The following is a 12526-nucleotide window of genomic DNA, read 5'->3' on the forward strand; positions in this document are numbered from 1 at the left end:
CAGCTTTCTCAGCCACTCATCTGTTGTTGGGCACCTGGGTTGCTTCCAGGTTTTAGCTATTATGAATTGTGCTGCTATGAACATAGGAGTACATACCTCTTTTTGGTTGGAGTCCTTGGGGTATAACCCCAGGAGAGGAATTACTGGATCATACGGAAGGTCCATGTCTACCCTTGTGAGAGTTTTCCAGACTGTTCTCCATAAAGGCTGGACCAATTTACATTCCCACCAGCAATGCAAAAGGGTTCCTCTGTCCCCACAGCCTCTCCAGCATTTGTTGCTGCTGTCCTTTTTGATGTATGCCATTCTTACAGGAGTGAGGTGGTATCTCAATGTTGTCTTAATTTGCATTTCTCTGATAATCAGTGACCGGGAGCAGTTTTTCATATGTTTGTCAGCCTTTTGGATCTCCTCTGAGGTAAATGTTTTGTTCATATCCTCTGCCCATTTTTGAATGGGGAAACCAGGATTCTTGAGCTTGTTCTTGTTCTTCGAACTATGTGCATTTAACTCAATGTACTACCACCATGCCCCACTTTCTTTTTCTTTTCCTTTTTTAAAAAAATTATTTTTATTTATTTATTGGATAGAGACTTCTAGAAATTGAGAGGGACAGGGGTAATATAGAGGGAGACACCTACAACACAAAGCTTTTCCCCCAGAAGGTGGGGACCGGGGGCTTGAAACTGGGTCCTTGTGCATTGTAATATATGTGCTCAACCACGTATGCCAAATGCCCCCCCCCCTTTTTTAACCAGAGCACTACTCAGCTCTGACTGATACAGGGGATTGAACCTGTGACTTTGGAGCCTCAGGCATGAGAGTCTCTTTGCAGAACCATTGTGTTATCTATCTACCCCTGCCCAGCAGCAAAATCTTATTTTGGATAGAGACAGAAAAATTGTGAGGGAAGGAGGAGGTAGAGAAGTCTGTAGTACTGCTTCACCACTTGTGAGCCCACCCCTCACCTCCAGAGGGGAACTCTAGTAATAATGTGTGTACTCAGCCAGGTGTGCCACAACTCAAACCTCCTATATGAAATTTTGAAATGTAGGATGCTTATTTACCAGTACTCACCCTATTTATATAACTTAGATTGTTTGATTTTTAAATTTCTTTTTATTTGTTTATGATAAAATGAAAGGTAACCAGAGTATCACTGGCATTGTGATGCTGGGGATTGAACTTGACACCTTATGACCGAGAATCCAGCACATCCACTGTAAAGTCCAAATGAAACTTAATAGAATTTTAGGGCAGGCAGGGGTAGATAGCACCATGGTTATGCAAAGAGACTCTCAGTGCCCGAGGCTCCAAAGTCCTAGGTTCAATCCCCCACACCACCATAAGCCAGAGCTGAGCAGTGCTCTGGTAAAATAAATAAATAAATAGAATTGTAAGTAACTAACTGGTGAGGATTATTTCATAAGACATTTTCAAAGTAAACTTGTTTTTAGAATACTTAAATCAGAGACTAATAGTCCTGAGAAGAATTATTACACTAAAGTATAAAACTTTTCATTGTATTTTAGTATAGTAATTTCTGACATTCCTTCCTTCCTTCCATTCTTTTCTTTTTCTTCCAGGGTTATCACTGGGGCTCTGTGCCTGCACTATGAATCCACTGCTCCTGGAGGCAATTTTTCCCATTTTGTTGCCCTTGTTATTATTATTGACATTACTGCTTTTGTCGGATAGGACAGAGAGGGGGAGAGAAAGATACACACCTGCAGACCTGCTTCACCGCCCATGAAGCGACCTACCTGCAGGTGGGGAACCAGAATCCTTAAGCTGGTCCTTTTGCTTTGTGCCATGTGCACTTAACCCGCTGCACTACTGCCTGGCTCCCAATGAATTTCTTTATTCAGTCTAGCAAAGAGCTCCAATCAAATGAAATTCTCAAAACGACAGTAATTGTGATGGACCCTGAAGCAGGATCAGAGTTTCTGAGTATTTGATGAAGCCAGTTACTTAAAGTCTTGTATGTTAACATTTTGGGAGAGTCAAAAAACATTATAAAATACATGTCAAAGCAGAAATCATTAAAAAGAAGATTTGGGGTCATGCTTAGCACAGCTATATTCTTATTCTTCAAAGGGACCTAGGGGCAGGGATAGATAGATGGCATAACGGCTGTGCAAAGAGACTGTCATGCCTGAGGCCCCAAAGTCCAGGTTTAATCCCCCACCATAAACCAGAGCTGAGTAGTGCTCTGGTAAAAAAAAAAAAAGGGGGGGGGCAGAAGGTGGAGTTCATAAATGAAAGAGAATGAAACATCTAAACTTTAAAAAAAATTATTGGCTAGAGACAACAATTGAGAGGGCTGTGGGGGGACAGAGGGAAAGAGACACCTGCAGCCTTGCCTCACCAGTTGTGAAGCTTTTCCCCTGCAGGTGGGGACCAGGGGCTTGAACTCGGGTTTTTGCACACTGTAATGCAAGTGTTTAGCCAGATGTGCCATCTCCTGGCCCCCACATCTAATCTTTTTGTTTGCTTGTTTGTTTTTAACTAGAACACTGCCCAGCTCTGGCTAACAGTGGTGCTGGGGGTTGAGCCTGGGACCTTTAACTGGGCATCCTTCTAATGGTGGTTCAGATTTCAAGCTAGCTCTATCTCAGCAGATCATACCTCTTACTTCATTGATATTGAAGTACAGACAGCAACTTAAAGAAGTGTCTTGTTCTTGGACCAGACACAGATACATATTTGTGTACGAAGTAAAACAGCTCAGAGAGAATCTCTGTTGGGAGTCAGGTGTGAGAATTGTAGTCAGGAACTGGGGGTGGGTTTCTATAAAGTGAGAATTCATCTGAACTATGATGTGAGTAAAGTTTTGTTTTTGTTTTTTGCATCTGTAAATTGTAGAAATCATGGATAGATTGTTCAAGGACTAACTAAATACCCAGAGGACCACTCAATGTCAGCACAGACTGTTGCAGATTTTGGAGACCGCAGGTTTAATCCTGGTGCTGCCATATATACCAGAGCTGAATATGGCTCTGACCTGTTACTGGCTAAGTTAATGATTTAATAATGGTTTAAGATCATAAGATTATAGGGCTATCGATCTATACCACACCCACTACCATAGATTAGTGCCCCCACCCTTACCTTGCCCCACCTGTAAAACCACTGGTTTTCACAGAGTCCTAGTGACATTTTGTTTCTCTGAAAGAAAAGTCACTTCTGGAGATTCTTTTTAATCTGTAGATAAATTTACTTTTAATGTCAAGGTAATAGTTTTATAGTTTATCAGCTTTCAGAGGTAGATTCCCCCCCCCCCCCTTCTCTCTCTGGGTCCTGATGGAATTGGAGTTCAGAGCCCTCTGGTCACCTTCCCATTTACCCCATCTGGGAGTATGGGCCAAAATTCTTTATGGGTGCAGAAGGTGGACGGTCTGGTTTCTGTAATTGCTTCTTTCTCTCTCCCTCTTTTTTTTCTTTTTTGCCTCCAGGGTTATTGCTGGGGCTCAGTGTCTGCACCATGAATCCACTACTGGCAGCCATATTTCCCCCTTTTTGGAATAGGACAGAGAGAAATTGAGAGAAGAGGGGAAGACGGGGAAAAGGAAGATGAGAGACCTGCTTCACCACTCGTGAAGTGACCCCCTGCAGGTGGGGAGCCGGGGGCTTCAAATGGGATCATGGCTCCAGTCCCTGAGCTTCATACTATGTGCACTTAACCTGGTGTGCTACCGCCCAGCCCCCTATAATTGCTTCTCCACTGGAAATGTGTGTTGTTGGCAGGTTGCTCTCCCAGTTTGTGTCCTTCCCTAGTGGGGCAGGACTTTGTAGTGGTGAAGTTCCAGGACACACTGGTAAGGTTGTCTCCCCAGAGAGTTCAGGATGAAATTGTAGTAGCAGTCGCAACTTGGTGGTGGAATAGAGCAGATGGGAATAGGGATTTTAGGGTGGATGGAAGCTAGGAAGTCTACTTTAAGTATGTTTCTAGGGGCCCATGACTGGTAATTTTTGCTAGAGCTTGCTACCTACCTAACCAGAAGGTGGACTAAACATTGTCTGAGAAGATGGTGTCAGAATTGAGAATAGGACTAGAAAACTATTAGGGCAGAGAATGTCTCCCAAACTTGAAGAAAATATGTAAATTGAATTATCTGTTTACCATGTCTATCTGATCCAGGACCCACCAGAGAATCTTTTTTTTTTTTTTGACTTTTTTTTTTTATTGGGGAATTAATGTTTCACATTCAACAGTAGGTACAATGGTTTGTTCATGCATAACATTCCCTACAGAGAATCTTATTTAACTAGTGTGTAATGAGAGCTTGAACTGCTTTGGAAATTATGAGTTCTCTGAATGTTTTCCTGGCTGATTCTGATGTGCTAGTTTAAATGCAGTGAGTGAGCTCAGAGCCTCAGACATGAAAGTCTTTTGCCTTGGCTTTATGCTGCTTCCCCATCCCTAAAGAGTTGTTTATGAATAGGATATCACTACAAATTGTAGGACTTAACAGCCACTTACTCTTGTGAGGCCAGTTTTAGTCAGGGGTAAGGGATGATACTCTGTCATTTCACAAACATCTCATAAAAACTGCAGCAAAGGTGGGCGCGAGGAATCACATCATTGCAAGACTGGCCAGATCCTCATGGGGCGCGAGCGCTTCCACACTACGATCATCATCTCTGGCATTATGCTATTCCACTGCAGAATACTGTGCCCCAGTATGGTTCCGTAGCCCCCATGTCCACTTGGTCGATTCCAAATTATATTCCTCCATGAGGATAATTTCTGGAACCATCCGTTCCACCCCGGTTCCATGGCTGCCAGTTCTTAGCAACATCGCCCCGCCAGATATTCGTCGGGATGCGGCATCATCTAAGTTCATTTCCCACGTCTACGCTTGACCGGACCTGCCAATATACGCGTATATCTTCACCCACCCTGTCCAACGCTTGATGTCTCGACACCCAATCTGGTCCCCTATGCCTACACTGAACTTCTCTGTTCCAGTCTCTTGGAAACAGAGTTGGCAGTCAGCTGAGGTCAAGAACAAACACCTCATCACAGACCCCTGCAAGCATCAACCCGGCTTTGACCTAGCCCGTTATGATTGGGCCCTCCTCAATCGCTATGGAACAGGCCATGGCCAGTGCACCGCTATGTTCCATCGCTGGGGAGCCAGAACTGCTCCTGCGGCTACAGACAGACTATGACCCACATAGTCAACGACTGCCACCTCTCCAGATTCAAAGGGGGTCTCGAAACTTTACATCAGGCTCAATCTGACGCTATTGACTGGCTACAGAAGAAGGGCAAATACTAGAAGAAGAAGAAGGGATGATACTTGTCTTTCCAGAAGAGTACCTGTTTTCTAGATCTGCCTTGTGGTATTCCACCTCTTCATTGTCTTTTTTCTACTCCCTGGGTTGTTTGCAGAATTTTCTAAGTTGTTTGTCTTGTTTGTTTGTTTTTATATGTGTGATACTAGAATCCTTTGGCTGTCATAAGCCTTATACCACATCTCAAGCTAAATCTCTTAAGTGTAGAAAATAAAATGAGGGGCCAGGTGGTGGCACACCTAGTTGAGCACGTGTGTTACAATGTGCAAGCACTTAGGTTCAAGCCTGGTCTCATCTACAGGGGGAAATGATGCAGTGAAGCGGTGACCTTCCCTTCAATTGCTCTCTATTCAAAAAATACATAAGTGAAAAATGTGACTAGCATTACAAGGAAAAACAAGTTATATTGAAGAACCATTATTGACAACATGAAGTTTGGGCATCGGGTGGTGGCATACCTGGTTGAGTGCACATGTTACAGTGTGCAAGGACCCGGGTTTGAGCCTTTAGTCCCAACCCCTACTGGTATTGCAGGCGTCTCTCCCTCTCTATCACCCCCTTACCTCTCAATTTCTGACTGTCTCCAGTAAATAAATAGATAATAAAAAATAAAGAAAAAATAATAAAGAAAAGAAAATATCAAGTTTGTACAGTGATACATGCTTTTTTAAAAAAAACATATTAGGGAGTCGGGCTGTAGCGCAGCGGGTTAAGCGCAGGTGGCGCAAAGCACAAGGACCGGCATAAGGATCCCGGTTCGAACCCCGGCTCCCCACCTGCAGGGGAGTCGCTTCACAGGCGGTGAAGCAGGTCTGCAGGTGTCTGTCTTTCTCTCCTCCTCTCTGTCTTCCCCTCCCTCTCTCCATTTCTCTCTGTCCTATCCAACAACGACAACAACAATAATAACTACAACAATAAAACAACAAGGGCAACAAAAGGGAATAAATAAAATAAATATAAAAAAAAAATTTAAAAAAAAAAAAAAACATATTAAATGACTGGCTAGGAATTGTCTCACCTGGAAGAGCACACACCATGCTGTGCATGAGAGCCAGGGTTTGAAATGTGATGCCACATGGAAACAGGGATGGCACTGGGAGGGTTCTCTGGATGGAAGGGTGGGAGTGTGTTGTTTCTATCTCCTCTCTCTCTCTTTCCCTCTCCCTTTATTTTCATGCCGGCACTACGAATCCACTGCTCCTGGCAGCCATTCTTTCCATTTTATTGGATAGGACAGAGAGAAATTGAGAGAGGAGAGAGAAAGCTAGACACCTGCAGACCTGCTTCACCATTTGTGAAGCAACCCCCTGCAGGTTGGGAGCCAGAGGCTTAAACCAGGATTCTTGGCACAAATTTTGTACTATGTGTGCTTAGCCCAGTATGCCACTGTCCGACCCCCACCCCCATTCATTTTCTAGTGATGCATAACCTTCATTGATTCTTCTAGTAATCACCATAATTCAAAGTAGTATAGTGTCAAAATAATAGTGTTTCAAGATAATTATAACAACATATTAAAGCAACTGTTTTTTTATTTACTTATTATTGGGTAGATACAGAAATTGAGAGGGACTAGGGAGATAGAGAGACACTTGCAGCTTGCTTAACCACTTAGGAAGTTTTCCCTCTGCAAGTGCGGACCAGGAGCTTGAACCCAGGTCTGTGCACTGTACTGTATGCACTTAACCAGGTACACCACACAGGACAGTTGCCTGTCCCTGCAACTGTTTTCTAGTGGAAACATTCTTCTAGCTACTAACACTTTTCCCTGTGGTTCGCTGCAAGCATTTACAGTAGAAATGCTAAATTTCAGTTTAGGTTTGGATTTTTCAAATCTAAGCTCAAAGACAACTGATACTAAGAATATTATTGTTAACCTTCTTTTTACAGGTATGAAAGAGAAGCTTAACATTTTTTTCAGGAAGTAATAGAGTTTGCCTGGCTATATATTTACATAGTCCCTTTTTTTTTTCATTGTAAAGTTCACATTGTAATTAATTTTTTTCCAGCACAAATTAAGGGTAGGTAGTACCAGCTCTCATGCAGAAAATTAGCTAGGATAACTGATCTGAATTTCAAGAATGCTAATCAAATTGGTTTAATGTTACAGGAATACAAGCGCAAGTTAGCCAGAGTTTCCCTGGTGCGCAAAGAACTCAGGTCCAGGATCCAGAGCCTGCCGGACTTGTCTCGACTGCCCAATGTCACTGGCAGCCACATGCATCTGCCCTTTGCGGGAGACATCTACAGTGAAGACTGATGAACAGTCTCTTTCCAGGGCCCAGAACTTTGTACAGATGAAGACAGGTTAGAGGACTAGTCCTGTAGCGTTATTTTTGTATATTATTGAGAAAGTGATGCTAACAAAAGAAAAAAAAACAAGTAATTTATAAATTTGTTTGAAATGTTGGTTTGTTTACTATTTTATTGGTAAGTTAACATGACTTAGTTTTAAAAAGTGATGTGTGTATTGATATCTTCATGAATATTGATTATTTTCAAAAGATCTTTTTGTATTTTTTTTTTAATCCAGGGCCTTGTGAAAAATTACGTTGCTATGTCTTCATGTACTGTCAATTTTTTTTTCTTTGTATTCTTCATTATCTAATCATTGCAAACAAAGTATGTGATTCTGAAAAGTCAAGAAGTAATCATGAGCTGGTTGAGACTTTATTATGTTCTGGCTGGGACTGGACTGTAGAGGGAACTAAATGTTCCATCTTCATGTTCACCCATCTCCCTGATGAAAATAGCAGTTCTGTACCTATTGATGCCTTTGATTCCTTATCCTCTGCGATCAGCAGTTTGACACTAAATGCAGAAAGGACTTTGAGGGTCAGATCAGAGTGAAGGGAATTTGTCTATAGTAGCACTAAAGGGGGTTCCACTCCAGCTGTCCTGTAGAGTGTTAAGTAGGGGTCCCCCATGATTAAGCTGCTTAGTCTTACTTGTATTTAGTATGAAAATGCTTTGGAAATAGTAGGAATTTTGACATCTTCAGAAGACAACTTTGTTTCTGAAACTGATTTCTGTTTGTCATATTGGTCTCCTTTTAACATTCATTCACCTAAGATAAAGTCAGCTATGGGATCAAAAGAAATGTAAAATAATGTTTTTATTATTCCTATAGCCATTTCAAAAATAATAGCATTTTCCCCCTAGCTCTGATAAACACAATATTCATTAATGTTAAATAAAGTAACCTGGAACATTTTAAATGTTTCCTTGAGATTTTTGAAATGACTGTATATTTGGAAATTAAGCAGTGCTACACTACAGGGTAGATATGGAAAATAATATATTTGTGTATGTAGAGTTACTAAAACTAGGGCGGGGGTAGATACCATAATGGTTATGCAAAGAGACTCTCGTACCTAAGGCTCCAAAGTCCCAGGTTCAATCTCCCACACCACCATAAACCAGAGATGAGCAGTGCTCTGGTAAAAACAAAACAAAGAAACAAACAAAAGCCATAGAACAGAGTTACTAAAACAAATGTACTTTTATTTCTAACCCTGTGTGTTAGAGCAGTTGCATGCTCTGCTACTTTATTTTTAAATCCCATTACTAAGCTGTGGACTTGTACTCAGTAATGACTTAGGATAAATGTTTTTTTCATCCATTACTTTATATACTTTTTTTTTTTCCTTTTCCTTATAAACAGAATCAGATTAGATAGTCAGTAAAACATCTTTTAAATCCCACAAGCCAGTTATCTCACTAGTTTGACTGGCTTTGCTCTTTCACGGTATTAAAGATTCTAGTTAAAAATGAATTAATGTAAAAGAGAAGGCAGATTTATTTTTAATAGCTCTGGAGACAGTTCTTTTAAACAATTTCACCTCTTTCTCCAACAGGGAATTGTAGGTAGTTCTGTTCCATAAATGGCTTGTACTCCAAAGTTTTTGAGTTCACTTTTGGAATGTGCCACATTTTTCTCACAGAAACTATAATAGATTCCTTGTAACTATTAACTACAGAGAGCTTACCTGTGAATCTAACCCACACAACCATGGATGTACTTCATGTGTAATGTGGTCGACAGATGTCTAATAGTAGATCCTCCAGCATTTATAGCATCCCTCTAACCAAGGAAATCGTGAGTAGCCGTCAGAAATGGTGTAGGGTATCTGCCTGTGCACCTTGACCCCTGCGTATAGGAAACTGAAGAAAAAGGTTCAGCATTGTAGAGGGAGGGTAACAGATGCACAATTATATCTGGTTTGGAAAGTATAGTACAGAAGTTAATTTTGTTAAAGTGAAAATAAAAATGCATGTATTAACTTTTTTCCAACATCCCCGCCTTACTTATGATCTGCTGAAGTTAGTGATTTACCCATTCAAAAAGAGTATATATTTTTTCCATTTGAAACTAACTTGTAAATCTCCTGAGATTTGAAATCTATGAGAAGTTTGAAATATTTTCACCATCTTAAGACAGACTTCTGACTTAGATACGGACTTACTACTAGTATCTGCTCTACATATTTATGATAAAAATGTATTTTTTTTTAGAGACCTTGATGTGCTTTGTGATAAGTGATAGTACTCAACCTGCATCCCACCCTCACTCCACTAAACCTCCATAAGCCCTCAGCTGTTGCCTGTTACTGATTGTAAAGGCAAATAATATAGGGTCTGGTTTAGAAGTTGTGTGTGCAGCCTTATGACAGTTACCATGGTAAGCCTTAGCATAAGTCATCTTCCTCTCTAAAGGGTAGACTCTCAAGAAATGGAATTAGATGAGGTACTATGATACCAAATTAAAAACCACAAGCATTTTCTTCACTATGTACACAAGGCAAATCATGCATCCTTGAGTCTGGTCCCTCAAGAGAAGCACATGCCACCACACATGCAATTGGGGTACTCTGGTTTGAATGGATACCATCACTCTTTTCTCCACAAACAGTGCAGAGAGCCAGCTGGAGTGGCAATTTGAGCAGGTTACCTGCCGTATCTGGCATTTCCTCTGCTTCTTCCATCGACACAGTAAGTAAAAGCACCACATGGGGGAACCCGGGAGCTAGAAAATCAGCTATGTCCAACAGCCATTCTCCACATTGGAAAGCAAGTCCAGATGCCACTGACTTGGTACCTTTCTTACCTATACTCAGCAGAAGCTGCAGCAGCCAGATCATCTTGATTTGCAAAATGAGATCAAGACTAGGTTGTTGGTTGTCACTACAGTTAGACTGATTCTTTAGAAAGGAAAAACAAAAACCACCTCAACAGCAGAAACTAATTGGGACAGTTAGAATGTTTTTTTCTTCTTAAATTTTCCATTCTAAAAATGTACATGGTGTGAAATAACACAGATCTAGTCAGCTTTATATACTACTACAGAATAGCTCCTAAAGATATAGTCTTGTTTCATGGTTTCTGTGCTTTATCACAGCTTTTCAAAGTGAAAACCCAGCTGGTTTCTGTATAGGAAGGGAGCCTTGTTCTGGATTTGTTTGTACAGAGATTCTGTTGCCAGCTGTGCTTCCAGCCATTCACACACGTCTGTTCTCAGGCAGCACAGCACACAGGAAGATGAAGTTGCCTTGTTTCTCTACTCCCTTTTTCTTTGGCTTTATCTGATAACAACAAAACATGTTCTTAATAAAGTTTGTTTTTTTTTTTCCAAAATGTGTCAATTGTCTTTGTTAATCTAGTTAATTGAATATAGGGTCAGGAAGGCAAAGATTATTGAACCAGGAGGGCAGCAAAGCACTGGGAATGGTCAGTCAGTGGTCTGCAAACATGAATCAACAGCTGAATCACCTCACTCAGCCTACTTACTGTTCAATCTTTTGAGTGAGCAAACTCACCTGGTACCTGGAACCCATTCCCGGAGCTGAGGCCTTCTCAACACATCTTGCAGAATTGGGGAACACTAGAAACCTATGGGGCATGGTCTGGGAGGTGGCGCAGTGGATAAAGCATTGGACTCTCAAGCATGAAGTCGAGTTCAATCCCTAGCAGCACACGTACCAGAGTGATGTCTGGCTCTTTCTCTCCTCCTATTTTGCTTGTTAATAAATAAAATAAAATAAAAAGAACCCTATGTGGCACTCTAGGGCAGTGTTTTGTCAGACTCTTGGTAAGAATCACTTTTGGCATTTGAAGAAAATTCCTACCAAGTCCTATTTCGGGAGTTATTCTCTGGCCAGGACCATTGGTTCTGCAGTCTTGGGTGACGGTGACCTCTGGTTACTTAATTTGAAGTGCTTCCTTCCCACTCTTCTGTGGATGTAAGTTTTCTGCAGTCAAGCCTATATTCTATATTTTCATTTCAGAAGATTTCAGATCTAGAAGATCTAAATAAGAATTTTATTAAGGGGCCAGGTGGTGGCACACTTGGTTGAGCACACATGTTACAATGTGCAAGGACCTGGGTTCAAGCCCTTGGTCCCCACCTGCAGGGGGAAAGCTTTGTGAGTGGTGAAGCAGTGCTGCAGGTGTCTCTGTCTCTCCCTCTCTATCATCCCCTTCCCTCTCAATTTCTGGCTGTCTAAGAAAAAAAAAGAATTTTATTAATTCATTATTACTAGATCAATGGCTTATGGTGGTGCTAGGGATTGAACCTGATACCTCAGAACCTCAGACATGAAAGTCTTTTGCACACCACTATGTTACCTTCCCAGTCTTGTTCTTTCCTTTTGTTTTTATTTTTATTTTTTTATTCTTACCAGAGCACTGTGCAGCTCTGTCTTATGGTGGTTCTGGGAATTGAACCTGAGGCCTTTGCTGCCTCAGGCATGAAAGTCTGTTTACATAATCATTGTGTTGTCTCCCAAGCCCTTTTTGCTCTTTTTAATAAAGCTGGAGCATTGTGCATGCATGATTTCACCACTTCAGGTAAGTTGTTTTATAAAAATATACTTTATTTATTGGATAGAGATGGAGAGAAATTAAGAGGGAAGGGGAGAGAAGGAAACAGGAGAGACACTTGCAGCACTCCTTCACCTCTTATGAAGCATCTCCCAGTGCAGGTGGGGACTGGGGGCTTTGAACCCAGGTCCTTGTGTATTGTAATGTGCACACAGCCACACATGCCACTTGCCCAGCCCCCAGTAAAAACTATTCATGTAAAAAGACAGAGAAAGAGAAATCCTACAAAACTTTCTCCATAGCCATAGCACCCTCTTTGTGGTGCGGGGACTTAAACTACCCAATCCTATGAGCTATCTCTGGCCTGGTACTGTGAAATTTAAATGTTCAAATCAAGACACAGTAG

General features: G+C 41.3%; 1 protein-coding gene and 2 long non-coding RNA genes across 3 annotated transcripts in view; 2 read left to right on the forward strand and 1 right to left on the reverse strand.

The window, feature by feature from the left end:
• The window catches only part of RPRD1A (regulation of nuclear pre-mRNA domain containing 1A), a 65649-nt gene extending 57788 nt beyond the window's left edge, over positions 1-7861 (forward strand). The window contains exon 7 of the mRNA XM_007535556.3: positions 7412-7861. Within this exon, the coding sequence (XP_007535618.1) occupies positions 7412-7561 (150 nt within the window). The 3' untranslated portion in view covers positions 7562-7861. The remainder of the gene's footprint in view (positions 1-7411) is intronic.
• LOC132533163 (uncharacterized) lies at positions 5303-6267 on the forward strand. Its single transcript, XR_009545075.1, has 2 exons — positions 5303-5747; positions 5836-6267. It is a non-coding gene; the product is annotated as an uncharacterized LOC132533163 (long non-coding RNA).
• Positions 7862-10002: 2141 nt separating the features above from the next.
• Positions 10003-10701, reverse strand: LOC132533161 (uncharacterized). Its single transcript, XR_009545073.1, has 2 exons — positions 10308-10701; positions 10003-10194 (listed from the first exon to the last, which is right to left on the reverse strand). It is a non-coding gene; the product is annotated as an uncharacterized LOC132533161 (long non-coding RNA).
• Between the last annotated feature and the right edge of the window lie 1825 nt (positions 10702-12526).

Source organism: Erinaceus europaeus, chromosome 15, assembly GCF_950295315.1.
Source record: "Erinaceus europaeus chromosome 15, mEriEur2.1, whole genome shotgun sequence".
In the NCBI taxonomy this organism is placed as follows: domain Eukaryota; kingdom Metazoa; phylum Chordata; class Mammalia; order Eulipotyphla; family Erinaceidae; genus Erinaceus; species Erinaceus europaeus.